A 27,690-nucleotide genomic window follows, 5' to 3' on the forward strand; every position below is an offset into this window, starting at 1 on the left:
CAGACCTTCAATGGGCTGAGCACGTCCTAGACAACATCTTGAGGAGCGTTGCAAGGGATTCTATGTAAATAGGGTATCTGCTGATGTCCAAAATAACTCGGATCATGTATCTAATCACGCAGTCCAATTCTAATCCCCTCAGAGACCAACATCGAGCCTTGAATATGGAGAGCGCCAAGAGTTTAAGATTTTTTCTCCTCTGAGGGGTCTTCGATAATGAGCTCCTGAAACTTCTCTGCAAGGTTGCTGCCTTGCGCGGCCTCAGGGTCCGTCATGGCAAGATCCAGATCAATGATCCAGTTGGCCACCTCTCGCCCATCGCCTAACGGCTTGGAGACCGTGTGGTGGCGACCCAGGTCCTCCAACTCGTTCGTGATGCGACGTGCTTCAGAGGGTCTGAGGGCCCCGTGTTCAATCGCTATACCTAGAATGGCCTTTGCAATAGACCCAAACACCCTGTAGGAGGCGTAAAGGTCCTCCAGCCCGGCCATGCAGAGGTGGAGGTAGTAACGCCATTCGTTACTACCAGTCTTCACCTCTCTCATCATAGCGTTGGCAACGTAGATGAGGCCTGTTTGCCAGACCACCGAGAACATGGCTGTCCTAAAGTTGAGCCGATACATGAGTAGTAAACGCTTCAACTGGTTCACGGAAGCCAAGTACGCGGCTTCTGGAGTTGCCCGAGGCGCCGTGAACGAGCCTAGGCGGAGGGGCTTGCTGCTTTCGGCTTCGACGAGAAGAGGCCTGAATACATCGGTAACGATGGCGTGAAAGTATATGCTATGCCAAGGTCAGCATGTTGAGATCATCGTCCGCAATCGGAGAACGTAATTGTCAGACATACTGCATCATCATGACTCCGTGATTACTCAATTCGTTTCGTACGAGGTCCAAAGGCAAGTCGTCTGCCCACATTAATAGTCGACGATATATCCCTTCGGCGAACTCGATCGGAACACGTTGTGAGGGTACCCCGGTCTTCTTCTGGCCATAATATGACCAGAGTACCTGATGAAAGATGACCCAGAGCTGACAGCAAGCCCTGAATGTGTCCTTCGTAGGACCAAGCTGGGCAGAGTAGCCCCCCCGTATAGTTGGGCCGGACTCGACGTCGCCCGGCATCGGGAGCTGTGGAGGAATCTCGATTTCTGCTCTTTGATAGTGAAGGCCGTGAACACTGTATTCTCATGCATCAGTTTTAGCGCTTATCGGCTTGGCTAGGGGTGACGAACGAGACCCAGTTGAATACTCCCCATGCCGTATACGACGCGGCGATGCGCCAATCGTGGTAACCATCCAGCCAGCTGTTTGCCGAGGGCCTCCCAGGCTGGACGCCAAACAAGCCCATCGCCCTGCCAACTTTGACGCTTTCTTGAAGATATCTCAAAGCAACGTCATCCCTACCTTGCGTCACAGCAGTCATACAGAGTAACTGCAGCGCCGAGACAGCCGTGAGCGTGTTGGCTGACGGTATAGCCGCGAGACATCTCTCGGCCTCGGAAAAGAATTCGACGCTATATACGGAGATCCCCGGCTTCAGGGCAGTGTACGCTTGCTGTGTTATGTTGGTATCGGACGCGTTTCTAGGCTTGGGCAGTGTATGGGGGAGTACTTACACAAGCCCAACCCAGAAGGGCGGAAACAAGGAAGCGAGAGCAGAAATATCCTCGCCGCTGTACGAGATCTTGGACAAAGAGGTCGGCATGAAATAGGGGCAAGACTGGGTAATCTATCTCGAGGTAGAGAGAGATGACCCGCGCAGCCAGCTCATTGCTAATGGGCACATCCGTCCAGTAGGAGATGTCGAGCTGCCCAAGGCCGCTGTGAACCAGTAGTGTCGGCGGCTGGGCTACGGAGAAACTAGACGTAGGTGAGATGGTATCTTTTCGAGGGGACTCGTCTGACTCTACTGAAGGAGACGTTGACGGCGACTGGATGGCTCTGGTTGGCCGGATCATGCGCTCAGATGGGAGGGAGCCAATAGGTATGGGATATAACGTTGGGTACGCAATAGGATGTCTGATAGCAAGCTCAAACTCGAGCGAGTTTGGGGTCCCAGGCATACAACTCCTGATAATGGTCATGGCCGGTATGGACGGCGGGATACTTGACCCTTGGCTGCTCACAGGTGTGCTCGACTCTCCTGCAGCCGAAGACGAAGATCCTTGCCCTTCACGTAACTGCTGGAAGAGCTCCAGAGCCTGGTCATACGGCAGGCTGCGCAGACGCGCGACGAGATCCCTCGACTCAAAGCTGACCTCAACGGCCTCGCTCTTCTCTACGGGATACTCGCACTTGAGCTCCCGCTGGATGCAGGCCCGGCAGGTCGGACGTTGGCCGCCGCACTATGAGAGGTCAGTGTCAGCTCAGCCCGATGCCCGCCCATGCATCCGATCCCATCCTCATCCATAGCATGGCATGCGTAACTAGCCCCCTGGAGACCATTTTTGGACCAATAGACTGATCGACTGACCTTCACCTTGCGTTTCCGACAGTGATGACATGCCGTTCTAGTCTTGGGGGGCTTGAAAAGGGGTGGACCCTGGGTTCTGCTGCCAATCTTCGGCTTGTCCGACGTGGGCCTTGGGAGCAAGGGACGGGACGACGGTGCCATTGCATTGCACAGAGATCTAGCGAGAAGGGAGGAGGATCTGGGAAGATTAAGGGTCCAAGTGTTCGGGTCGCGCCAAGTAGCGAGCAACGCGAACCTCGTGATCGCGTAAGAATTCTCCTCCATCAATTGTGTTTCGGTACCTAGTGCCATCACGACACGACGGGCTAGTCCGTTACGTCACGATGACGTCAATCTCATTTCCTTCTCCTCAATCCGGAATTCGCTTATCTAATCACTCTTTGCGTACACGGGAACTCCTGAACCCTTGACCAACTCGTCCAAGTATGTCTCGAACTTGGTGTACTCGAAATCTGGGTACAGATCCTTTGTGGTGAGGTAGCCCAGGTACTTGGCACGTTCTGGGATATTGTCCTCTCTGTGCCACTCGCTGTAAAAGTACTGGGGCACGACAAAGCCGAGAAGGTCCTGGTACGACTTGTCCCCTCCATCGTACTTTGTCTGAGCGGCAGCAATAGTAGCTTCAATGTCTTCTTTCGATACCTGAAGCTGAATCAGCATAATGGCTAAACAAGACTTGGATAACGGTCTGACTTACCGGGCTTCGTGGAATCTTTTCACCACTGATCTTTTCGAGGTGGTTCCAGATCTGGTTCTGAGTCCACACCTCATTGTACGCAAACACATACTGGTTCAGAGTCCTCTCATCCGTAATGATCCGCTCCACGTACTTGCCAATATCCCTCAAGTCCGTAATGCTCGAAGCTCTCTGACCATCCTCGGCAACCTGATCCGACGAATACGTGAGAGCATAGTCAATCTTTCCGGAAGGTAGGCGTGGTATGGCGATCTGGTACCACATGCCAACGTCGATGACGGTGTATGGCAGGTAGATCTTCTTGATGTGGTTGATCACACGTTCTTTCTATGTGGTGTTAGATGAGACAGTAGAGCTCACGGCCTTCACGTACAAGTTCCCGAATCATCATCACACCCGTGGGAGGGCAGCTTGGCCCAAAGGCGCTAGGGACATAACGCTTGACTCCAGCATCTTTGGCGGCAGATGCCAGTGCGAGGTGAGACTCAATCGAGAAGGGCTCGAGGGCCACAATGACAACATCCTGGCCTGTCAGAGCCTTTACAAGCTCTTCGTGGGTGTTGACAAGCTCGAGGGCAATGATGGAAACGCCTCGGCTCTTGATTTTTTGGACCGCGGGCTTGCTGATCGAGGCTGGTCGAACAATCGCAGTGACGTTCTGGATGGGTCGATATGTGAGTGACAGCCTTGCAGTGGTATAGACGGGACTTACAAAGTTGGTGGATGAACCTAGGAGCCCATCGATGATGGAGCGGCCAGTCTCGCCAGATGCGCCGACTACAGTGACGTTAATGGTGGATGATTCGCTGAAAGATGTAGATGAAATTGACCGATTGAATTTCTATTTCATCAATTATAGCCCATGATTGCACAGGTATATATCCTTGTACTATCGTCGAGCTAAAGAGGGGGGATTACAAATGGGCTAATAACTACAGGTATAAACGCCGCATAACGTTATGCAACTCCGCAACGTTTTCGAGGATAGCAGGGATCAGGCTCCATCATGGCAGGTAGAACGCAATGGCCAATAATCTGCTCACCTGATCCCTTGAATGCTTTGTCAAGAGCCAAGAGTCGCAAAGCGAAGGATTTGTCTGAATCCATAGTGCAAAATATTACAAATTCGAATATTTTATAGATTAGCAATCAGTTGTATCAGGATTTGTCTATCAATAGGTCACATTAACAAGTGCCCTGAATACGTGGCGGTCATATTGAAAGGGTGCACGTTGGAACGGCGTTTCGCCAATCTATCTTTGCAAACTCAAACTCCCGTCAAGACGGGTGCCCATTTTGAAAATAATAGTAGCTCCACAAAAAGTCTAATTACAATGAAAAAGACAAAGAGATCCCTTATGGTTTCTAAATTCACTCGAGTAGCAGGAATTGCAGTCTGGCATTTCTAGCTCTCTTTACTTGAGGTAGATAGCTCGAACAGAGTCTTCGTGGAACAAGCTGATGCCTTCACTGATGCGTGGAGAAACCCCAGTCATATGTCAGCTGTGCTACAAGGATACCTGATAGGCGAGTTCATTGTCATTAATTAGCGCAGAGCGTTAGACGAAAACTTCCCTGCTTGCTTTGAGACTGCACAACGACGATTCACCTAAATAGACTGCATAACTCGCTACTCGTTCTCAATGTCGTGCAGCATATGCAACAACTTCATAGGAGTGGGTAAGTTACGCCCTGAAGAGGACGCTCCAGTGGGCATAAGCCGAAAGCACGTCCCACGAGATCTCTCTTGGCATGACTTGCAAACCTCGGCAAAGAAATGTCACTGCTGCGAGATCCTGGTTTCCGGTTGTCGAGGGTGCTTCAATCAACGTGGAGTGGACGAGGAACAGATTGAGAGCTTCAACATCAGGTTCTTCTACCCGAACTACGAGGACGAGGATGCTGAGGTGGACAAGGTTGTCAGCTTTCTGATGCAAGACGGTACCTTTTTTGATATTGGGCTGTTTGCTACTGAAGAAGGTGAGTAGTTCGTAATGGGATTTGATACCTAGGCTGACTCATAATCTAGATGATTGTCCGGTTCCTGATGCATGGGAATCCATGCCAGTCTCCCAGCGTACATCGTCTGCGACAGACTCACCTGACGCAGTCGAGATGATCAAGTCTTGGATGCAGCTCTGTGTAGACGATAGCGAACATGTAGACTACATCAAACCAGAGGACCCCGAGCTACCCAGACGAGTCGTTGACGTTGGCGATGCAGATGGAGTCATTCGTCTCCTAGAGACACATGGCCAATCGGCCAAATACATCTGCCTCAGTCACTGCTGGGGATTAACGCAGATCATCAAGACAACTCAGGACACCTTGCGCGAGCGGCAACGAGGAATCGATATACAAGACTTGTCTAATACCTTTAAAGACGCGATACTCTTGACAAGGCAACTGAGACTTCGCTACATCTGGATCGACTCTTTGTGCATCATCCAGGACAGCCGAACAGATTGGGAGATCGAGTCGGCCAAAATGTCGTCCATCTATTCCAAAGCATACCTAGCCATTGCAGCTACACATTCGCCAGACGGCAAAGGTGGCCTCTACACAGACACGCCCGACTTTGAAGTGTCTGGGGAGACTCCAGAGGGAGAAGAGTGCCGCCTCTTCTTTAGAGAGCGGATCGACCATCACCTCGATCCTGTTCCTGAACCCGACCGGTCCGGCGCCGGTGTTGGTCTGATAGGCCATGGAACCATAGCTCGACACCCACTCCTGACTAGAGCTTGGGTCTATCAAGAGCGTTTACTTTCACCACGTGTGATACACTTCGGCCCCCAAGAACTATTCTTCGAATGTCTTTCGGCTATGCAGTGCGAGTGTGGCGGTATAGCCCATGATGGTTCCTCTATTGCTCCGTCAGGCCTCATGAAGCTCCTCTATGCAGAAGCACTCTTCACAACTGCACCAGGCGTAGAGTGGCACGAATACGCCGCCTACTACATGGCTCGCATCTGGCGCACCATGGTCAACGAATACACCTTCCTCGGAATCACCAAGCCCTCAGACAGACTGCCTGCTATTGGAGGCTTGGCCAAGAAGATGGCGGCTTCCCGGAAGCAAGAATACGTCGCAGGCCTGTGGGGGAACACTCTGAACGACGACCTCATCTGGACTGTTCTTGAACTCGAGGGGGAGAAGAAGCCGAGGCATGACCCCCTGGCGGCGCCGACGTGGTCTTGGGCAAGTGTCGAGGCACACGTCTTTTACTGGGACAGCATCGTATTCTGGAACCCCGATGAGACAGTGACGGATGAGGATCGGCCTCCTTGGCAACACCTCAGTAGGGTTGAGAGTTGGAATGTTGACGCGGCCGGTATCGACGAGTTTGGACACTTGAATGGAGGGACGATCAAAGTAACGGGTCTCGCTGCGGAGGGTATAATCGAACGCGATGTCGGAGAGGAAACGAAATGGGGATCTGGCTCCTACTATGTCAGATTCTCGCCGACCTTGCGGTTAATGATGCACGCCGATTATCAGCTGGATCACAAAGGTCCTCACCAAGTTCTTCCAGAAACAGAGGTCCTATGTATTCGAATGAGCGTGATTCAGGAGGGGCCGACGGACCACTTGGTTTCCCTGGTGCTGAGAGCAGTCGGCGAATCTGGGCAATTCGAGAGGATCGGTACACTCGTCGTTCGTTCCCGTCCCCCACCAGTTGATCCTCTTGGGGGTTTTTACAGTGAGGGCAGAGAGCGTTCTGTAGAGATAAGATAGAGAATTGAGGTCATCAGAGTAGACCTAGCCGAGTTGGTTTGTGCGCTGAACCGTGATGGTCAGTCTGGAATTCAGGTCCAAGGACGCTTGACGGGTCAGTGATTCAACTAAACAAAGAATCAAAGAAATTTTATGGCAATAAGAATATTTGTTTCCTTTGTATTACTTTTATTAAAGGCATTATTCAAAAGCAAACCTGGTCGTTTGAAGAACAGAACAAAGGACCTAAATAGGCGCCTGGGAAAGAGCCCCCCTTGGATATCAGACGCACAAACATCCTCATCCTAAGCCTTAGGCGATGGTGGGAGAGTAAAAAACCAAAGCTTCGCTGGCCCTCCTCTAATTCCTTCCTTCCTCATCATCACCCCCACTCGAGTGAACCTTTTCTTCTTCACACTCGTTCGCCTTCGCCCTCATCATTCACAGCGTATCATCCGCTCGCAAGACATCAAGTCACCCAAACCAACCTTTACGCAACTCGCAAAGAACATCATGACGATGAATAACGAAGGTCTCATGCTTCCTACTCCTCCCAACCAGATTCGGGCCCTCCAAGAGATGATCCTCAGTAAGTCTAGGGCAGAAAAGCCTTCCCCCGACCACCCGCTAACCTTGCCTCGCAGTGAACCTGCGTGTCGTGTACCCAGGCTCTGACATGGAGGTCCTCTTGTGCATGGAGAGTCCTGGTGTTTACTACGCGTGTGTCATCCACGATCCTCTCCGCCAGAACAAGGTCCTGTTCCGCGGTCCCAAGGGCCCCAACCTCGAGATCCCCCTCGTCAGCATCCTGCGCGAGGTCATGGTTCTCGCCACCACCCGCTACCACCTGTAAAGTCTCCGCCGACTTGCAGTGGACAGAAAGGCATGAGTTGAGGATTCGACTGATCATGTCATGTACTCTTTGGGATGAAGAGTGTGTCAACGGGGGATGGATGAAGCAGTGCAGCAGGTTGATCTGGTACCAAACTGGGTTTCGAGGACTCAAATGGGGGATTAAAGCGCATGGACGTCATTAATAGCTTGAGCAAGCTGAAATAAACATCTCATCACTTTATCAAAATCAAAATTAAATGATTCGAGACAGATGGTCGGTTTGTTATGCGTGATGTCTCCATATTAGAATGCCCAAGGAGCGGCAAAGGGTTAGGTCAGGTAAAAACCTGGCCACCCAGTAGGTGGTCAGAGAGAATCAGCCAGAATGTTTGGAGAGATCAGAATGCCTCATGGAACAGCGTGGGAAACCCGCGGCGATCCATCTAGCACGAAGCTATCCTCCACCGTCCACCAGGGGCGCAGCGTTTTGGGGACAGGATACACTGTATGCCGAGTTAAGTTGACGCCTCTAAAAATTAACCAAACGCAGATCAATAGCTGGCAAACAAGCACGGATGTCTCAGTTAGGGTTAGGTGTTTTTCATGCCCTGATGGCCTCGAAGTTCGAGTCCTTGCACTCTTCTGAAGAACCCCCTCTTCAACACTGCATCTACAGTTCTTCCTACATCCACACAACAGCCTTCGAGCCTCACCAAGCAGTGAACCAGCAACGAAACGAAAATCGAGACAAAATGGCTAGCGAATATCAGGATGCTGTTGCTCTTCGCACTCTGACGCAAGGTAGGAACAGCCCTTTCAAGCTGCCAATTACACATCTGACTCTATAGCGAACCTGCGGATCCTCTTCCCCCACATCCCAGCTATCGAGTTCTGTGTCTACTGGAACGATAAAACCATCCGCGCCGTTGTCATCGACGTGACCCGCCTCTACTGGTCCGAACTCGGCGGGTACAGACCTAGCTGCCTCATCCACCTCGAATGGAAGGCCCGAGCCGACGACCCTCAGGGCAAGCTTCTCGAAGGCCACAAGATTCTCTTCGAAGAGACTCAGACGCTTCTGAAGGAGAGACTCATCAACCGGCTCCGAGTTTGCCGTCTCAACACGGCCTCTTAATCCTAATGGCCAGGATGTGCCTGAGACTCAAGGAGGGGCAAACATTGCACACGCAGGAGGATTAACGATAGGGGAGTTTGGCACACAACTGTTTCGAGGATCTATATCTGTGGAAGATTTGCATGATCGGAGTAAGGGAATAACATGTGAGCTGGGAATATGACATGTGGACATACGCTGGAACGAGAGTAAGCGCGCGGTAGTTACAAATCAAGCCGATGCCCCCCAAGTTGCAAAGTGTGGATTCTCGCGCGCGGTGTCAGAAGATGATGATGTCAGATCTCGCGCGCGCAACCTCGATGCGGCTTCGCGCGCGGCTCTGCTGACCCTTTATCAATCTCGATAGACGAAGGTGAGTTAAATCACCATGAGTCCTGATTGGACGCTCATCAACAGCCTGCTCCATCATGCACATTCGCAGTCGTGATGATGAGAGGCTTGACAGCTGATAGGCATCACAAGGAAAGCAGATAACGCGACAAGAGAACACAGTTCACGTCTGTATAAATATGACTGAGCCCGGCGCAGCTAGTGTTTCGTGGCACTCATCAAGGGCACAGAATGTCTCCGCCAGAATACTATCTTATCGCTGGCGCCACTGGCCGTCAAGGCGGCGCAACAGTCGATGCTCTCCTATCCCACCCCGAATTCAAGATCGAATCCAGAAAGGTCTATACCATCACTCGAAACGCCACTGGGCCGGGAGCTGTCAAGCTCTGTGAGAAGTACAGCGACATCAACATTGTCCCAGGCGACCTAAATAACCCTGAGGCCATCTTTCAACATCTGGACAAGAACATCATACGCAAAATCGGGGTTTTTCTCGCACAGGCCCATGGACCGACCGAACTGAGCGATGCAAAGGGATTCATTGATGCCGCCGCTTCCAACGGCGTCCCCTATTTCGTCTACTCTTCTGTCGACCGCGGGGGACGTGAACTCAGCGACAGAGACCCGTCGTACTGCAAGACCTTTTCCGACAAATTTCACATCGAACAGCACCTGAAAAATGTTTGTAGTTCCAGCCAGATGGAGTACACCATCCTCCGACCAACCTGGTTCGCCGACAATGCCTGGTGGGGCTTCCCCGGTCAGCTCTGCATGACAGGTTGGAGGGAGAATATGGAGGGCAAGAGAATGCAGGTCACCGTGACCAAGGACATTGGAAGATGGGCCGTTGAAGGCTTGGTCAGACCTGACCGGACCGGTATTAGGAATCAGGCTCTCTCGATCGCAAGTGATGAGCTTAGCTTCAAGGACATCGACGACATTTTTGTTCGACACACCGGAAAGGGCGTGCCTGTTACATATGGGTTTTTGGCTATGTTCATCATTTGGATGGTCAAGGATTTGAGGACAATGTTTGGCTTCATCGGTGAGAGAGCTTATGGCGCTGATCTGGCATGGTTGAAGAGCCAGCTGGAGCCGACTACGTTTGAGCAATGGGTCCGGAACGAAGTGCCAAGGGGGTGATCAGATACTACTTCTTCCTATGTAACTACTCGACTTGATTCTTTGCCTCAGTATTAATCCTTTGGTCCTGTGGTGTGCTCTCACTAACATCCTCGGTAAAAGTCACTGGATACTGACGGGTACGGTTGACTTTCAAATCAAACACGTCCAGTCTCTGATATCCACCCACGACATCGTGATACTGCTTGCCTTCTATGCAATCCTCCACGTTCATATCACAGTATAGAATGTCTTCTGTGCTCTGTAGGAAATCGGTAGGCTCCTCTGTCTGGCCGTCCGCCACAAACCCTTGCAGGGGAGCTCCAGTGGGATCCAAGAACATGGTTGCGCCGCGCTGCGAGTGCTCCAAAGCTTGGCGCAGGCGAGAAGAACCCTCTGAGATGATCTCGACAGCGTCATTTCCTAGGGCCCCCGAGCAGAGAACACCAAAACACTTGGCTTCGAAACAGTGGGCGGCTGCCCGAGTTCTGTTGGCGGCTACGTTGTCGTAGTTGACCCCTTTCGCCACGCTGGACTGCCCGTCATCGCTGTTCTGGCTTTCTGAAGCACCGATGCCTGGAACTCGAGTTGGCCATATCGCTGGCCAAGTAGAAATGTGAATTTGTTCCCCCTGTGCCATTAACGAGTACCGAGCCAAGGGGTTCGTGTTCTCGCCGCATATCAAATTCCCAATCTTTCCGTAAGCCGTTTCGGCGACCCTCAGTCCATGCCCATCTCCAGGTGCCCAGGTCAACTTTTCGAAAAACGTAGGCATGAGCTTCCGGTGATGGACTAGAACCTCACCCTGGTTCCCGATCAGGACGTTGGAGTTGAATAAGGTGGCGCTACTGGAGTGGACTTTCTCTGAGATGCCAATGCTGACCATGACTTGAGCTTTCTTTGCCGTTGCGCGAATGGCCTGGATCTCATCTCCATCGGCATAAACGGATTCTAGTGCCATTCGTTTGAACAGGTCATGGTTTTCGGTAGGAGGCCGCAATGCGCTCCAGATGGGGAATGCGGAGATGTACGTCTCTGGGAAAACAACCAGGTTTGCTTTGTGTTTGGCTGCCCTCTCAATAAGCGAGATGGCCTTGGACGTCGTGTCCCGAGCCGAGAGGAAGACGGGGGAGGCATGGCACGCGGCAACTCGAATTGGTACTGCCATGGCGAATGACTTGTAAAGTTTATATGTGTATCAAGAGGTGGAACTATATAGTGGATAGTGTATTTAGAAGGCACTGGGTCGAGTTGCCTGCTCTCTGATGTGTCTTCTATTGCGAGCGGGGTTTCGGTCCAAGGGCGATTGTCAGTCGGTGCTTGTTCTGGGACCGACATATGCAACTTGAGGTGTAGCAAAGGATAAGTGAGCGGGAAGAACGGCAGGAACGGAAGGAACGGTCTCTTTCTGAAGCAACACAAATCTCCCCTCACATTTCAATATTCTCGACCGTGAGTGGAATCCCTCGAATAACTCCCGTCTTGGACACGCAGTTCAGGTACTCAAACTTGGCATCTCCTCCCCTCAGCACAGATACTTCATGCCAAGTTCTCATCTTCCTCCTATCCCCAAAAGCCTTGTAATGCGCCATTGCACCACGATAGATGGCGAGATGCGAACGATGAGACTTGGCCCACGTCTCGAGTGTTTCCAAGCTCGTAAAGAACCCGGCACCGCAGGTTTCCTTCCGTGGACGACCATCTGGTGAATTAATATCATGATTCCTGAGATATCGCAGCCCCAGAGCGCCAGTGTCTGGAGAGTTCTCCCACAGGTACTCAAGTCCCGATCGCAGTGTGGGCTCGAGCTTTCTGTCGTAGGCATCTGCTTCTTCCTGGCCGCAGTTCTCCCAAAACTGGCCGGATCGAATATGCGCAATATTTTCGGTATTTGTGCCCGTCAGATACTGTCCGATTCCACGAGGCACTGTTGTCGGAGGTACTGTGTCGGCCGATTGAGGAAACAGGTCGTAGGCAGAGGATGGAATGCGATCTCTTGCAGCTCCCCAATATGCTGAGAATTCATGTTCGGGAAAGCTAGTACCTGGGAGTCTTGCCAAGCCAGGAAGATAGTCAAGGCCGGAGTAGTTGGTCTCTAGCCTGGGAACCTCGGTTGTAAAAGCCTCACGCCAGATGCCAATCGAAGCGCGGCCTGGCGTTGACAGACTCAAGTAGATTGAAGGAAGCGAGAGTTTCTCGATGCTGAGATTATACTTTGATTCTTCAAGCCAGTAGCTGACCCATATCGATGTTTCCTCCACGTCGCTACCATCTATCACGGTGAACGATTCGAATGCCGAGGGTCCATGATGACCTTTGAGCCAGGCTTGAATCGCAGATGTGGCTTCTTTTTGAGCATCGGTTGTTGCTTGGTCACTTGAGTGTTTCTGAATGCCGATATAAGCCGTATAAATGTGCGTGGTATCTCTCGGCAAGGCCAGCCTCCATCTCGGAATCGGGAGTCGATGGTTCTTGGGTTTGCGGAGGGGATAAATGCGAGCTGGGCAAGACATGGCTGGTAAACGTTGCTGGAATGGTGATAGATGCTCGTTCGAGATTCTTCTCTCCCTTAAGTCGTCTGTGGTGTGTCTATGTAAGTGGAAGGTGATGTAAGTACGGATACTCGGGGTCACTTTTGAACCCCGTGGTCTGATAGGTCGATCTGCTTTGGAATCAATGCGGACCAAGTGGCCCAATCGATGCGCACGTGGAGACTCGCATGTGCCTATTCCAGCTTTGGCTTTCGAGTTGCCTTTTCTTATTGCTGTGATAATTTGCCCCAGTTCAAATATTCAAACCAGTGACATAATAGGCGGGATGATCTGGTGAAAGAGTCTGGGCAACTCGAAGTATTGTTTCATGATTTTCCGACATTCCAAAACCTGTGTATGTTTCCTAGGAGTGTCGGAAGGGATTCTCTGGTTGGGCATCGTGTGGGCGATAGTCAAGACTCAGAGTATCGATTAACCCACATCGTCGTGGATCTACTAGAGGAGAAATCAGCCATCGACTTCACAGTTTATGCTATGATTTGATTCAGAAAATCATAGCAGCCAGTGAAGTTCACCACACATCGTCTCTTTTCCCCTCTTCAGTCCAGGGTAGAACCGACCGGGATGGAGCCCACCAAGCCGGCGGCATGTCCTCAATTCACCGAGACGGAAGAGCACCAGCGCAGATGAGGCATCCACGACTCGGCAATGAACATTTCGGGGAGATATTGATAGTTATATAGTCAAAAGAGCTTGAGAACCTTGATGGTAAAGAGGATTACTAATCTCCTGCCATCCATCTCGACTCCATCAAGGTAGGAAGAGAAACAAGCTTAAATAGACGACACAGCATCGTCAATCGATCCAACGGCCCAAACGGTCGCCCATCGAGGCTGTCAGAGACACTGAGTCTCTTCATTACTTCAATTAACCATCATGATGTCGGCATCGCGCTCAGCAGCTACCCGTCCATAGACCCCTTCATCCGACGAAGCGGGGAAATCGACAATGCCTCGTCTCTCGCATGACGAGTCAGACTCAGGGCGGTCGGATGTCACCCAAACACCACATGGCACGCCATCGACCATTCAATATACACTGCCGACAATCATGTCCATCCTCGGATTCATCAAGTGCAACGCCTCCTTTTCCCCCCTCATTTCTTGGAATTCCCGAGCGGAGGAGCCGGCAGCCAAGCGCAAGCGGCCGCGTCTTCGGGCCCACGCTCGACACAGTTTTATTTTTCGCCGAGACGAGCAATCTACCGAGGTGCCTCCTTTTCTCTTCCGAGAAAGGTACATATTCTGAGAGCAGTGGGCTTCTAGCCGTCATGTACTCCAATCAATGGCGCAATTATAACCTTGTAATAGCGTCGAGAGAAGCAAACGCTGCCCCTATCTCTTCTGCAGGTTTGAGAGGCTTCTCTGGCGCGTCATCGGAACGGGTTCCGGGATGTGTTGCCCAGCCTCCGGCGCACCCCCATATTTGATCCGATCAGATGATAAGGGGACGACGATACGGAGTACTTGCGCCGTCTCCAAGTTTGAATTACTGGATAAGTATCTTTTGGGTTGCAGTCACTGTGTGCGTATGCGTATGCGCTCCTGTACCCCTCAATTCTGCGGCCGGGGTGCCGATCGGGAGTCGGACTAACACGGGAGAGTCATGAAATGAGATGCCATGTATCATATCCAGCTTCACGATGAAGAATCAATTCTTTCTTATCTTGCTAATAATTGTATAGTCTTGCTATCTCTCTATGCCTCCCTTAATCTCCGTGTCATTTTACCTGCAAATGGCGTAAAGTGGGCACGGAGTCGGTGTCGGTAGCCGTGGCCGACCTCCGGTGTGACTCCTACCCCGGCTTCCCCGCAAAACAAAGCCCAACGGAACGGCAGATGGTGATATCTCGGCATCTCGGGGATGGCTCTCTCCTGCGCTTACGCTTACGCCAACTCCTGCTCCATGCAGTAAACATTGCCGTGCGGGGACGACGCCGCATAGGCACGGAAACCATTCTCCCTTGCGCTGCCGATGCTGCTGCTGCGAGATGGGGGACGAGAGAACGGGCTCAAATCTTATTTAATTGGTAGCAGTGTCCTCCTCGTGGGTATCCGAGGCAGGTATATATAAACTCGCGAACCGTCAAGCCCCGAAATTCCAAAATGTCTACTCCTCGATCCATCGTCTCCAAGAACAAGACTCCCATCGCAATCGCAGCAGCCCTCGTCTCAGCAGCCGCCGTCGTCACCCAGGTCTACCGCAAAGCCTCAGCCAAAGCCGCAGCCATGTCTCTCCCTCTCCACCCTTCGCTCAACAACGGCATCACCAAGGGCAGCGCCAGCTTCTCTGGTGGCAAGCTCCGCTGCAAGTGCTCTTCCAGCCCCGTCGAGGTGACCCTCGCCGGCAACGTCGCCCACAACCACGCCTGCGGCTGCTCCAAGTGCTGGAAGCCCGAGGGTGCCATCTTCTCCGTCATTGGCGTCATCCCCAAGGACCAGGTCAGCGTCACCGCCAACGCTGACAAGCTCTACATCGTCGACGAGAGCGCTGCCATTCAGCGACACGCCTGCAGCAGCTGCGGCGTCCATATGTACGGCCGTATCGAGAAGGACCACCCTTTCAAGGGCCTCGACTTTGTCCACACTGAGCTGTCGTCCGAGAAGGGCTGGCAGGAGCCCCAATTCGCCGCCTTTGTCTCTTCCATCATTGAGCAGGGCTTTGACGCTTCCAAGATGGATGCCGTGCGCGCTCAGTTCAAGTCAATCGGCCTCGAGACCTACGACGCTCTGTCGCCTCCTCTGATGGATGCTATCGCCAGCTGGACCGCCCAGAAGGCCAAGATCTAAGGGCTTTTTCTTTGAGCGTCCCCATCAATATGGGTGCTACTGTGTTACAAAAGTATTGGGTTCGAGATCGTGTAAGGTGGTGTCGAGGTTGTCGACTGATCCAGGCGGCGAATGTAAGCGGAGTTGTTGACTGTTATATGACATGGGACAAGTGGTAAAGAAAGGAATGACCGCGAGGAGTCGGGCGCGAAGTTGACACGCAAGGTTGCCACGGATGGTGAGCACCATAAATGAATGAATTGAAGTCGAGGCAATGGAGGGCATTCACTGTCTCTATCCTCTTGAATACCTGACATTCTTTTCTCGTTAGTGACGCTGCAAGTGATGACCTCCTCCACCCGACCGCGCGGGTCAATACGAAAATGGAATGTGCACCAGGTGACTTTGAGAGACAAGTATATCCTATTATGAAGAAACTTTTAGTACCGTCTCTTGCTGCGGTATCTTTTTACTATTATTTTTTATGGGGATTCGCTTACGCAAACAGTCACAGCCTTTGACTGCAGTTGGGGGCTTTACCTGCCGGTGTCCCGTTTATATCACCCGCGCGGTAACTAATAGCCACCGCTTACGGCAAACACGCAATTCACTTGGCAAACAAAGTAAGCACTCAAAAGATCCTTTATTCTTACATAAGTAACTGACAAGCCCCATATTACCCGTCCGTGGATTGCAGTTTCGTCCGTTGATCGTGCGAATTACGGACTTTGGCTCAACTCCGTGGAGCCACGGAGCATTCGATCCTTGGGAAATGCCACCGTCTCGGCAAACTCGACTTTTCCGGGGCGTAAACAGCTCATTGAAACGGTGTGATTAATTCAAGCTTAGAAAGCGAGGTGGATGATGTGCGCGCTGGTGGTGGTGTATATAAATGGCGCCTTGCTCCAGGAGGCTCAACATGGACAACAACACTCAACCCATTTCAACCGCCCAAGATGAGATCTCCAGCATCTTTCGCAGTTTCTCTCTCCCTTCTAGCGGGACTTGCTACAGCTCAGCTCCCTCCTGCAGAAGTCTTCAGAACCGACTTCAACTCGTCCTTCAAATTCACCCCAGCCCAGATCAAGGCCGCCCAACTCGGTGACGCCCTCGCCAAGAGCGCCCAGAACGTCCTCAACTTTGAGAGATCCCAACTGGCCTTTGGCGGACCCCTAGAAGATGACTTCTATACCCTCCCTCCTCTGAAAAACGAGACTGGTCCTCTGGAGCCTGGTCAGATCCTCAAGATCCAGGCCTTCACCGACCCGACCGCCTATTCGATCCCGTCCAACACTGCACTCTCGCGCATCATTTACACCACGACCAACTTTAACGGGACAGTCGTTCCTGCTTCCGGCTTCATCCTCTGGCCTTATACGCCTCGCAGATTCGGAAAGAGCAAGAAGGCTTCTGTCGTGATCTGGGCACACGGAACGTCGGGTTTCTTTGCCTCCCAAGCACCCTCCGCTGACCGTGGCCTCTGGTACGCCAACTCGGCGCCTTTCACCCTAGCTCAAGCTGGATACGCTGTCTTCGCCCCCGATTTCGCAGGCCTAGGTATCTCCAAGTCATGGGACGGTAGCGAGATCCCTCACCAATACCATGCCTCTCCCACCACAGCTCGCGATTCCCTCTACGGCCTGCGCGCCGCATTGGAAGCTTTCCCCGATAAACTGAGCCATGACTTTATCATCATGGGTCACAGTCAAGGCGGTGGAGTCGCTTGGGCCGTCGCCGAGGCCCTTGCCAACGAAAAGGATAAGTTTGCAGACCTCTCCCCGGGTTACAGAGGAGCTGTTGCCGGAAGTCCCACTACAGCTATCTTTGGCGGTCCTTCCCCCTTTATACTACCCTCTGTTGGCCAAATGCTTCACTCCATCTTCCCCGACTTCAAACTCGAGGATTGGTTGACTCCCCTGGGCATCGCTCGGATAGAACTGGCCAGAGAAGTTCAAGGTGGCGTCGCATTCTTTCAGCAACTCTTCCTCACAACCCAGACTGTTTTCAGGTCCGACTATGACCAGTCCTGGTACGTCGATGCCTTTTCCAAGCTCGGCGACGCTGGGCGCAAAGATTTTAAGGGTCCTCTACTTGTGCTTCAGGGAGTAGAAGACGCCTATGTCTTGTACAACATCACGGCCAAGACTGTCGAGGATACCTGGAAGCTGTATCCCGACCATGACCTCGAGTTCCTTGTCGCTTCAGGTGTGAGCCACGTTCCCGACCTTGATGCAACTCGACACCTCTGGTTGAAATGGATCGAGGAGCGATTCGAGGGGAAGCCTCTTGCAAAGAAGGGAAGTGTTAGGACCGATCTGGAGAGTTTCTTGCCAATCGAGCAGTATCAGAGCACCGTCAAGTCGTTCCCCCAGTGGGCTGGATTGCCTCAGTATAGCTACCAGGTTCCACTTGCTGTTTGAGCGCGAATGGATAGTAATCATGGGCTTTGAATCTACGTGCAGAGATGCACCTTGTCTATAAGCTATATAGTGAGACTAGATGATGATTGGTCGCTATACTCACAAGGTTTTGCACCGCTAGTCCAACGTTCGAGTTAGTACTGCTCGGTTAAAGAACTCTTTTCAACCGCAGCTCCACCAGCTGTTCTATTACAAAGCGGTTGGTTAGCTGTTCGCTTGATCACTTCAAATTTATGCCCAATGTTATTAAAAGACAGCCTGATGCAACGCTACGCAGCCTGATTGGACAATATTCAAGCTATGGCTGGTTGCCTGCTGCATATACACTGGCGCACTGCCCCACGAAGGCGCCGTGGTCTTATCACGGGCTGTTTATTACTTAGCTACTTGATGCCCCATCTTGATCTCAAGGATTTTGACTCGAGTCGACCTGGGATATCGTCCGCCATGGCTTGCAATGTTGGTCCCGCAAATGCCGATATCGCAGGACTCGGGGTAAGTGCTCAATAATCAATATTCCAACCTCAACCGAGCAGAAGTAACCTGTGGCCAGATCATAATTTCGTTTGCATTTCAGGCAGGTCTCTCTATTTTCCTTTCATTTTACTCATTATTCCTATGGCGGTCGGCCATCATCTCTCTGGATCAGTTTGGCCACCAAGTATTTGAGAATGGCTCCGACGAGTTGGCTGCTCGAACAACCAACCAGGAAGAGGACACTCTTTGGACGGTTTTTATCGAGATTCTTGACATCTATCGCGCGAGTTTTGGGCTCTGCCGCTCTTCTGAGAACGTCTTGACAGTCCTGGATCAGCGTCAGGCAGATGAAGATACCACTCAAGTTCCAACGACGTCTGTTGGCAGGTTGATGTGGAGGGGAGGGGAGCACGTTCTCTTGAAGAAGAAATGCATAGACTAGATCCTTGCAACTATTGGGGACGTCCAAGTAATCAACGGTGAGTTTCGCCATCTTCAGTTATTTGGAGGTGTTGCTAATGTCTCACAGCAATGGGCTTGCTGATCGCCGCCCTCATTCAGCATGAAACCCTAAGCCTCTATCATCTACGCATAGTATACGACACTGCCAGCTTCACTGCGTATGTTTCATTGCAAGCGTCTGTTTCGCTGCTTGAACTGATAGTCGACGTAGCATCTCGGCCTGCGCAAGCCTCATCAACGTCTCTGCCGATGCCGACAGCCTCAAGAGGACCAGGATTTTTGCTCTTGCCATTTATTCAAATATTTTCATATCATTTTCCGCCGTATTTGGCACAAAATTAAGTGCCTGGAACGAGAAACTACCCGGCCGCTGCTACAATACTAGGCTTATTGCAACTCCCGATGGCACGCACCCCTGAGCGACATGATATATCTGGGCGTCACCTGCTTCTGGTCTATAATGGCGCTTGTGAGTTGTTACAAGAGCAGACTTAACTTCTATGACTTGACTGGTTCGTCAATGGAACCTTTCCAGTGGGATCCGTCACGGTTATACACACGCATATCAGATATCTTGTTGAGATGCGTCAGACTCACATCCCCGTTTAGAGGTGATTTTGCCCAGACCTTCCGCTGGAATCCTATAATTATAGTCTCCCACTATTACCTCTTTTTTCTTTACCTCCTACTTCACCCCAGGGCCGAGTATCGAGTCTGGGCGCTCATGCCCTTGGCCATGGCACAATACCCGCTACACCTGTACATGGCCATCGCCATCAGAAAAGGCAACGAGAGGTTTCTCGAGGGAGACTCTGAGAACGACTGGGGTTTTGGGCAGATTGTTGCGCTTGTACTGTGTGCAGCTACATGCATAGAGTGTATAAGGGGGGTCTCTGGTAAGTGTGTTCTCTGGTCGCGAGTGCATTTGCTAATATTGACTTCCTCTAGAGTATAGAAAAGCTGTTGGAGCTGAGCCTGTTCAGCCACCAGTCACGCAGACACCAGGGCAGATTGTCTAATCATCCAGCGCCTTTACAAATATCGGCAGTGGCCGGCCGTTATCTTGGTATTTACCCATCAGTTCAAACTGAGAATAGTCCTTGGCAAAGGGTTATCTGGCTTTGTGCATATCGTTGCTCGGTTACTTAGCCACTTTCGTGATTAAGAGTTATGAATGGTCTTTGTTCTTTGCCAAGGCAAGAGTTATTGATCGTTGCTGAAGTAGATACAGATAAATTATCACTTCCGATGAACTGTTTTCTTCATGCATAAAGATAGTAACTTGCCCCTGATCGCCCCCCATCCGTTCCTTCTCCACGTCTTTTACATTGCTTGCCATATGTTAATACAATGTGACACCTAAATACCTAGACCTTGCAGGAGCCAAGGGTGCAAAAATGGTCTGATTAACCAATCTCACACGTAGGGGAGAAATTGTTTGCTCAAGCTATGTGGCTACTCTCACAGAAACTGCCCGGGCATTTCTGTCAGCGGGTCTGATGTATGGGTTCTTTTAAAACGGGTTTGTTTATCAACAAAGCTTGCGTAGAATTCCACCTTGAACAAAAACAAGCAAACACCAGGCACACACGAAAATAAACAGTGCATTCGCCATCTTCACCACGACATTCATCCTCCAGCATCAACACACACTCAGTAAGTATTCTTTGCCGCACGCTCACTCTCATGCTCCCAAGAGCAGAGATATCTCGCCATCGGGGCTACAGAGATGTCCTCCGGCAGGCCATCCTCGAAGACAGGCTGTTGTACCTACTCGGACTGGACACGCACGCAGGCGAGGAAGAGGTCACGAATCTCCTGAGACGACATGGGTTTAGCAACTGTATTTTCTACTGGGATGACTTGAACCCCCTTTTCCAGTTGTCCACCAAGCACATGGGATACTGCATCGTCGAGTTTCCTGGCAGCACCACGCGGGATTGCGCCATGGCTCGACTCCAGGGCGTCGAGTTCAAGTCGAAGCGAGTCGTTACACGCCTGCCTCGAAGAGATAATGTATGTACTCCTCATGAGCTTTCCCGGACATTCGCCTAATTTGTTTAGAAACATGAGCAACATGCCACGTCATGTGCTTCCTCAGCGATGCCCGCCGCACCGACGGCCTCTACCCCTTCTGCCAACACTGCAGAGGCTGAAGGCCAATACCATGAGGCCTACACCTGGGGCGAGGGACGAAGCTTAGAGTCGATTAGAAATGCCGTCATCGAGAGGTTTAAGCAGCTTGAAGAGGAGTCATAGGCTTAGGGTCGACCCATCTCTTTTCTTGCGAAGGATAAGGATGGTGTCGAACGCATCCGCTCCGCGAGGATTCCATCGCCCGCCCTAGTTGACGCCAATGCCGGCCCCAAGACGTGGATTAAAGCCACAAAGGTTGAAGCCTGGAAGAGGAAGGTTCAAGAGATCACTGTGGAAGAGCTTCCCCGTTACGAGGCCATTGACTAGGAGGAATGGCACAAAGCGGCACGACCTACAGAGGAGGACATCAATAAAAATTTACTTCTGTTCAACGCGCTCAAGAACGCACGCCACCGCCGAACCAGGTGAAGACACTGCCACCATTTAAGGTGTCGGCATGTCAATTCCCCGCAAAGTCAACGGCAACAACTGGTTGCCTTGAGTCTTTTCCATCTATGGTATTCGATCTGGTTAGTATGGGTATGTTTAATCACAAGCACCTACTATGCCATATAAGCTAATAGTCAACGCAGGATTTCCGTTCAACGGTTTTACTCTTCCTACCTTGGCCCGCTTTCTTGAGCAGTCTTTCTGGTTAGTGCTCTTGGATTGAGAACAACTCTTGGTGAAGGGTAGTAAGGATATTATCGTTGGCTTAGTTGGGCCCCTGGGATACGGTCTCATGTACCACATGCACTTTGACTTAAGACGGTCTCTCCCATAATATAATGAAACCTCCATTACATTAGCTATTTAAACATAAGAGAAAGTAACTTGCCCCTTGTACTCCTAATAATCCGTCAAGATAACGGCCCACTGAGGCCTGGTATTATTGGGGGAAGGAATTTGATGCCTGTATATAGGATTCAAATTGCTACTATGGTTTCTCAGCACCACTACTCTTAGCGACAGATATCCTTTATCATGAGTCACTAGTAAACGTATAACACATCAATACATCCCCAAACAATAGACATTGTGCTCAAGCCACATCTCGGTAAAAACCTGACATTACTTTTATACATTTGACACACTGACAACCTTGTCACCTCCAACGCCTCTCACACATGTCGTACATGGCTACCTCCACTTCAACTCGCATCACTCAGCTACTAGAGATCAACTTCAACCAAACAACACCGATCAGCATCTCACCCCTCGCTTCTCTCGTATCCACACATTCCAGTTACAAACCCAAACTCCAAATCATTACGACACTCGACCATCCCTGGCATGGGATCCGGCTGCGCCCAAGGCACCCAAGACGCCCCACGATTTGAGCTGGATGTGGCCCATAAATTCCGATCCTTTACCTTGTGAAAGATCATGGTTACTGCTGCAGCAATTGTCCCTCCACATCTGAGATAAAGTTGCGTTACTGGAGGCCACTCGCCACTCCCCTGAGAAATTTCAAGTATGTTCGTCTCATCGGGAACTCGCTTCCGTTCGATGCAGGTTGAGAAGTGCTTGCTCAGCGTGACGAATCCCACCCTGAGATTCTTGTGGTCCTCCATCAGATGTTGGGTTGTGAATGAAACTCGTTTCAGCTCAGTTCTGTTCCACTTAAGCCATGCAGGGCCGTCGTCAATCTGATCCCAGAGAGCCCCCAGTTGCAAGTGACCCTGTTGTCGAAGAGCTTGCTGCATTCTCGGGCTCAGGAATCCACCGAGGCATTGTCCGCAAGTACATCCGTACTTCAATCTCAACGTCCGCTGAATCTCGCTTGCACCGGGGATGCGTTGGAAGTCTTGCTTTGGTGTGGTGAAAACACGCGCTATAACGTCCTTTGGGACCCTTTCGAGGTCACAAATATTGACGCCTTTCAAAGCACCGAGCGATGCAATCTGCACAGAACTGAATCCTCTAAAATCGTCAGACACCACATGTGTCTTAAATTTCTCGGTCCGAGTTGTTCTTGATGTCTCTATCAACCTTTGTAGCGCTTCAAGGGGGGTGCGTCCCTCCCTATTTCGAACATTCTTCAACTGGGGCCACTCGTCGATAGCATATGCGATCGATTTGGGCCAGGTCCGCAAGGCAAAAAGATGCAGAATCGTGTTTTCCGTTTCGTCAAGGAGGATCCTGGGGTTTTTCTCCTCCTGAAGTCGCAAGTCGGCTTGCAGTAGTCGAACACATTCAGAGTCAACCATATCAGGTCCCCCGAGTCTGGAAAAGATTGCCACTGTTGATTGTGGCACTTGAGTGAATCGAGGTTGGTTCCAATCATCTGAAACCTCCAGACGCTTTGAGGGATGACTCGAGTCATCCGTGAATGCAAACCAGCCGGAGGTTCCGACACGCCTGAAGCCTATCGAACGGAAGAACTGTTCAGCAGCCCCAGTGGTCACCAGCCTTGGCTCGGTATTCTCGATGTCGATCTCTTCCACGAGGTATCCTGGCTTGGCCAGAGCAAAGAACTTTGTCGACTTGCGCCGGGCCTTGTTGAGAACGGCCTTGACAATCTTGGTCCCCATCTTTTGGCGACGATGCCCAGGCTCGATTCGAATGTTCTCAAAGAGAAGAATATCTTCGCCATCGAGTTCGCTTCCCCAAACACCCGTGCCTTTGTTGACAGGGTGTTCTCGAAACTCCTTGCGAAGGCGACCATACCGATCAAACAGCTCGAAAGCGAGTTCCGAAGTTTGTCGAGTTGGTTCTTCCATCGCTACCCAAAACTTATGGTGGATTTGCAGTTGTCGGATCAACTTGGCGTCGCAATATCCGATCCAGTTTCCTTTCACAAATGCAAGGCCATCGATCCGTTCAAGCCACCTTAGATCGGAAAAGTCATCGGGGAATGGTAGACCACACATGTCGGATAGCGCCTTGGTCTCTGCATCAAGCTCAGTGTCCTCATTTCCACTGTTATAGCCTGTCAGACCATCACAAGAGATACTGCGAGAGGTGACTCACATGGTACCAGGGTTCACTTGAATGGGCTGGTCTTCGGAACCATCGGCCGGGTCATCTCGTCGGTCGAGATACTGGTTGAACTCGGGGTCATTCCGTTTCGCCTTAGAATCCGATCGTAGAGACACAATGATCCTAACGGGGACATCTACTGGCGCTTCGGTAGGACCAGCGAAAGAGTCAGGGTTGCGGCTTGACGGCTTCTTGGTGCTTTTGAGGACAGCACCCTCGAGGGGGCTTGCGGATCGCTTTTGTGCGACCATTTTTGGGGGCTCAGATTCCATGATGTTAATGGTGAAGCACAAACAGAAGAGAAAAGAAAACGGGGGAGTGTCAATCTCGAGCTGGTATTCAAGGGGGATGCACTACAAGTGGCGGGCAGTGACGGCCACCTGGTGACAGAAAGCAAGAACCCAATAGATTTCGTGCCTAATATTTTCACAAAACCCTTGCTTGATCAGTATTGGTACTGTTACTGCCTCGGGCTAAGTTAACTAGACGCGACATATTGCAGGCTGCAACACCCAAGAATCAGTGACCGGATTCTCATTAACTCCCACTGCATGTTGGATTCTTCAGTCAATACATTTAAATCACAACTGTGTTCTATATCCTTGAGTTTTCATGCTTACATGTGTTGATTACAGTCTTCTTTGATACTGTGTCCGATGGCTCCTCTTGGACGTCAAGGATACCAACATTCAAATTACTCAAGGGACGTGTCTACTTATTTAAAAGAGAGTTAAAAGAGTGTCGATTTTCGATATGATACAAAACAAATAAACAAGTACTAACAGCTACACAATCAGACGAGACATCTCCATCTCGTCGCGCACCTCTACACACTCAACCTCAACCCACAAGGTCTCAGCTGTCGCCATCGTCAAGGAACCAGCCGGGAAAGATGCCAGTGCCATGAGAGAGACCCTTGGTGGGCTTATTCTGGCTCTGGCGCTCACTCACAGACTTCTGCCCCTGAGTCTTGGCCTTCTGCCCTTGAACCCTAGCCTTCTCTCGCTCATCCTTCTGGTGCTCGGCCTCAACTTGCTGACGTTCAGCGTTGATAAAGTTGGTGAAGTGGGCCATAGCCCTTCCACGCTGACGCTTGCTCACAAAATCTCCCGCGACGAGGAAGCGCGCCACGTCATTAACATACTGCCGATTGGCGTAGGCAGAGCTGTTGGACTGTGTCACGGGGATCGTCTCGCAGAGGTCAGAGAGCTCCTGACCCCTGTCGCAAAGCACCTTACCCATGGTGATATATTGTACACCAGCCTCTCCAGGATGTCCGTTGGACGACTTGAGGGTGCACGGGCTGTGGCGAAACGGCTTTCGCACCTCGTAGGTGCGAAACTCCTTCCTCAGCCCATCATAGAGGGTGATGGCCCAGGAATGGCGGAATCGCCTGTTTGTTGTTTTTCCGGTGACATATATCGTCACCCTGTCATCCGCCTCCTCGTCCACCTTCTCTACTGTTTTCTTGTCCACCCTCCCTGCCGGCTTCTCCTCAACCTCGACTGGCTCGATGTAGTCGCCAGTGGTCGACTCGTACCAATCAAAAGACATATACCTCCGAGCGGGGGCCATGGTGAGTCGAGTTTGAGTTAGTTGAAGAAAGTTTGTCTGGCTCAAGGCAACTGCCGTGTGTTGGAAGCTTTGAGATGAGCGCAAGAAAGTCTACTTCAAGCCGGAGCGGGCGGGATCGTTGTTGTGATAGTGGTTGCTGTTGTGTGTTTGATGCTGTGAGTCAAGATATTTATTCTCAACTCTGAGAAGATGCCCATTATATACTATAGAGTCTCATAGAATTTTCTCTTAATGCATGAATCTATGTCTGTTGTTCCAACAGTTTTCACTTTCTCGAACAAAGACATGGCTGTGTGAGGCCGTGTTCTACCCCCTTGTTCAAACCCATTCCAAAAGCTCTTTCAAGATCAGCTTCCCTAGATCCATTAAGAACAGACTTACTAAGGAAGACACCAACAAAGGCAATGAAGTAGACAACCTACAGTTAACCACTCTCAACGTGTTTGTTGCGAGCAACACTGCATCCCCCCTTGGGTTGAACCTGATCAACTGCAAATCCTTTCACAAAGATGTGCACAGATCTCGTTTCAACCCAGACTCCAACGAGAACACGCGTGTTGCTAAGCGAGGCCCGGATCGCACGCTCCCCCTACACTCGGATTAAGCGACTACGCGTACCGAATCCGAGGATAGACAACATCCCCACTAGGCGCAGCAAGGACTGTGATTTCCACGCTGAACCAATAGAGGGAAGCAATGTCTTAAGCATCTCGTTCCGCATTTTCAGCCGCATCCCTTTCTGAGGTAGGGAGTACGGCATGGGGGTATAAAGTCAATCAGCCCCCATGGCAGCAAACTCATCTCAAGACTCAACCTGCCGAGTCCCATTCTTTTTCTAAGCGGTCGTTCCTTAATTGATTCAAGTCTTTCATTAATATTATTTGCGTTTTCTTTTTGTCTTTTGTCTCTTAAAATTACGACGCCATGTTCCTCCAAGACCGAACCTCCGAGCCAACCGACGCCTCCAGCGAGTTCAAGCTGTACCACTACGATCCGACGATACCGGGAGCCGTAATCTTCATGCTACTATTTCTTGCGACGACCGCCTTTCACTTCTGGCAATTAATTCGATCCCGATGCTGGTTCATGCTCCCGCTGGCCATTGGCGGCATCTGCAAGTCACAGCTCGCCCTCCCTGACAACCACAAGCTAATCTTGGCCAACAGTCGAGGTTGTCGGATACGCCGCTCGTTGTAAATCAGGCACGCAAAGCCCCGATTGGACACTCGGTCCCTTCATCATGCAGGCGACTCTCCTGCTCGTCGCCCCCGCCCTCTTCGCCGCCACGATTTACATGGAACTTGGGAGGATCATCGCCATGGTGGACGGGGAGGGGTATGTCATGATTCCTCTAAGGTGGTTAACCAAGATCTTTGTCATTGGCGACGTCTTTTCCTTTATGCTCCAAGGGGCGGGTAAGCGGGATGCCTTGCGCCTTGATGCCTTGACACTGACAATGGGGTATAGGAGCTGGTCTACAAGCTGGTGGTTCACTCGAAGCTCTGGACAACGGATCCAAGATCGTCGTCGGCGGTCTCTTCGTCCAGCTCATTTGCTTCAGCGTCTTCATGGTCATGGCAGTGTCATTCGACCTATCCATCCGAGGAGCTCCTACCGTTCGCTCACTAGGAGGGGCGCCTTGGAAGAAGCACATGATGGCTCTATACATCGGCAGTGTCTTCATCATGGTTCGATCGGTTTTCAGGGCCATCGAGTACATGCAGGGTTTCGACGGTTATCTCCTCAGCCACGAGCCCTATATGTACGTCTTTGACTCTGTCTTGATGTTTTTGGCCATGGCGCTGTTCAACTGGAGGCATCCGGCCGAGATCATGATTTACCTAAATCGGAGCACGCCCAACTACAAGATGGACCCTGTTGCCGTAGTTTAATAACAAGGGGTTCAAGGGGTCATGCTTACCTTTATGGCTATAATAGGTATGGTAGATAATCGTATTTGCTAGTTGTGTGGACGCAGTAACGAGGGTATATAAAGTATAGACAGCGAATTTG

The 27,690-nt window shown here is 51.1% G+C and overlaps 12 protein-coding genes across 12 annotated transcripts; 7 read left to right on the forward strand and 5 right to left on the reverse strand.

The window, feature by feature from the left end:
• Positions 1 to 182: 182 nt before the first annotated feature.
• On the reverse strand, positions 183 to 4,277 carry LRP88_03206 (uncharacterized protein; the record flags this gene model as incomplete). Its single annotated transcript, XM_083239834.1, has 3 exons — positions 183 to 780; positions 1,111 to 1,177; positions 4,214 to 4,277. 3 exons carry the CDS (start codon positions 4,275 to 4,277, stop codon positions 183 to 185), a joined length of 729 nt encoding a protein of 242 aa, XP_083104964.1.
• A 536-nt stretch (positions 4,278 to 4,813) lies between these two features.
• Positions 4,814 to 7,737, forward strand: LRP88_03207 (HET domain-containing protein; the record flags this gene model as incomplete). Its single annotated transcript, XM_083239835.1, has 5 exons — positions 4,814 to 4,850; positions 5,007 to 5,150; positions 5,200 to 6,620; positions 7,332 to 7,473; positions 7,529 to 7,737. The coding sequence occupies 5 exons, from the start codon at positions 4,814 to 4,816 to the stop codon at positions 7,735 to 7,737; spliced, it is 1,953 nt and encodes a 650-aa protein (XP_083104965.1).
• A 733-nt stretch (positions 7,738 to 8,470) lies between these two features.
• On the forward strand, positions 8,471 to 8,853 carry LRP88_03208 (uncharacterized protein; the record flags this gene model as incomplete). Its single annotated transcript, XM_083239836.1, has 2 exons — positions 8,471 to 8,519; positions 8,567 to 8,853. 2 exons carry the CDS (start codon positions 8,471 to 8,473, stop codon positions 8,851 to 8,853), a joined length of 336 nt encoding a protein of 111 aa, XP_083104966.1.
• Positions 8,854 to 9,414: 561 nt separating this feature from the next.
• Positions 9,415 to 10,094, forward strand: LRP88_03209 (uncharacterized protein; the record flags this gene model as incomplete). The annotated part of the gene is made up of 2 exons (XM_083239837.1): positions 9,415 to 9,996; positions 10,068 to 10,094. 2 exons carry the CDS (start codon positions 9,415 to 9,417, stop codon positions 10,092 to 10,094), a joined length of 609 nt encoding a protein of 202 aa, XP_083104967.1.
• Positions 10,095 to 10,238: 144 nt separating this feature from the next.
• Positions 10,239 to 11,473, reverse strand: LRP88_03210 (carbon-nitrogen hydrolase family protein; the record flags this gene model as incomplete). The annotated part of the gene is made up of 2 exons (XM_083239838.1): positions 10,239 to 10,339; positions 10,411 to 11,473. 2 exons carry the CDS (start codon positions 11,471 to 11,473, stop codon positions 10,239 to 10,241), a joined length of 1,164 nt encoding a protein of 387 aa, XP_083104968.1.
• A 262-nt stretch (positions 11,474 to 11,735) lies between these two features.
• Positions 11,736 to 12,818, reverse strand: LRP88_03211 (heme-containing dehydratase protein; the record flags this gene model as incomplete). Its single annotated transcript, XM_083239839.1, has 1 exon — positions 11,736 to 12,818. One exon carries the CDS (start codon positions 12,816 to 12,818, stop codon positions 11,736 to 11,738), a length of 1,083 nt encoding a protein of 360 aa, XP_083104969.1.
• A 2,144-nt stretch (positions 12,819 to 14,962) lies between these two features.
• LRP88_03212 (Mss4-like protein) lies at positions 14,963 to 15,646 on the forward strand (the record flags this gene model as incomplete). The annotated part of the gene is made up of 1 exon (XM_083239840.1): positions 14,963 to 15,646. One exon carries the CDS (start codon positions 14,963 to 14,965, stop codon positions 15,644 to 15,646), a length of 684 nt encoding a protein of 227 aa, XP_083104970.1.
• Positions 15,647 to 16,581: 935 nt separating this feature from the next.
• Positions 16,582 to 18,045, forward strand: LRP88_03213 (alpha/beta hydrolase family protein; the record flags this gene model as incomplete). Its single annotated transcript, XM_083239841.1, has 1 exon — positions 16,582 to 18,045. The coding sequence occupies one exon, from the start codon at positions 16,582 to 16,584 to the stop codon at positions 18,043 to 18,045; it is 1,464 nt and encodes a 487-aa protein (XP_083104971.1).
• Positions 18,046 to 20,670: 2,625 nt separating this feature from the next.
• Positions 20,671 to 21,243, forward strand: LRP88_03214 (RNA recognition motif domain-containing protein; the record flags this gene model as incomplete). Its single annotated transcript, XM_083239842.1, has 2 exons — positions 20,671 to 21,000; positions 21,049 to 21,243. 2 exons carry the CDS (start codon positions 20,671 to 20,673, stop codon positions 21,241 to 21,243), a joined length of 525 nt encoding a protein of 174 aa, XP_083104972.1.
• Positions 21,244 to 23,250: 2,007 nt separating this feature from the next.
• On the reverse strand, positions 23,251 to 24,353 carry LRP88_03215 (uncharacterized protein; the record flags this gene model as incomplete). Its single annotated transcript, XM_083239843.1, has 3 exons — positions 23,251 to 23,279; positions 23,480 to 24,042; positions 24,094 to 24,353. The coding sequence occupies 3 exons, from the start codon at positions 24,351 to 24,353 to the stop codon at positions 23,251 to 23,253; spliced, it is 852 nt and encodes a 283-aa protein (XP_083104973.1).
• A 604-nt stretch (positions 24,354 to 24,957) lies between these two features.
• LRP88_03216 (uncharacterized protein) lies at positions 24,958 to 25,677 on the reverse strand (the record flags this gene model as incomplete). Its single annotated transcript, XM_083239844.1, has 1 exon — positions 24,958 to 25,677. The coding sequence occupies one exon, from the start codon at positions 25,675 to 25,677 to the stop codon at positions 24,958 to 24,960; it is 720 nt and encodes a 239-aa protein (XP_083104974.1).
• A 1,240-nt stretch (positions 25,678 to 26,917) lies between these two features.
• Positions 26,918 to 27,569, forward strand: LRP88_03217 (RTA1 domain-containing protein; the record flags this gene model as incomplete). Its single annotated transcript, XM_083239845.1, has 2 exons — positions 26,918 to 27,092; positions 27,145 to 27,569. 2 exons carry the CDS (start codon positions 26,918 to 26,920, stop codon positions 27,567 to 27,569), a joined length of 600 nt encoding a protein of 199 aa, XP_083104975.1.
• Positions 27,570 to 27,690: the final 121 nt, after the last annotated feature.

Source organism: Fusarium phalaenopsidis (assembly GCF_050370095.1).
Source record: "Fusarium phalaenopsidis strain FUZ10S chromosome Unknown contig_32286, whole genome shotgun sequence".
In the NCBI taxonomy this organism is placed as follows: Eukaryota; Fungi; Ascomycota; class Sordariomycetes; order Hypocreales; family Nectriaceae; genus Fusarium; species Fusarium phalaenopsidis.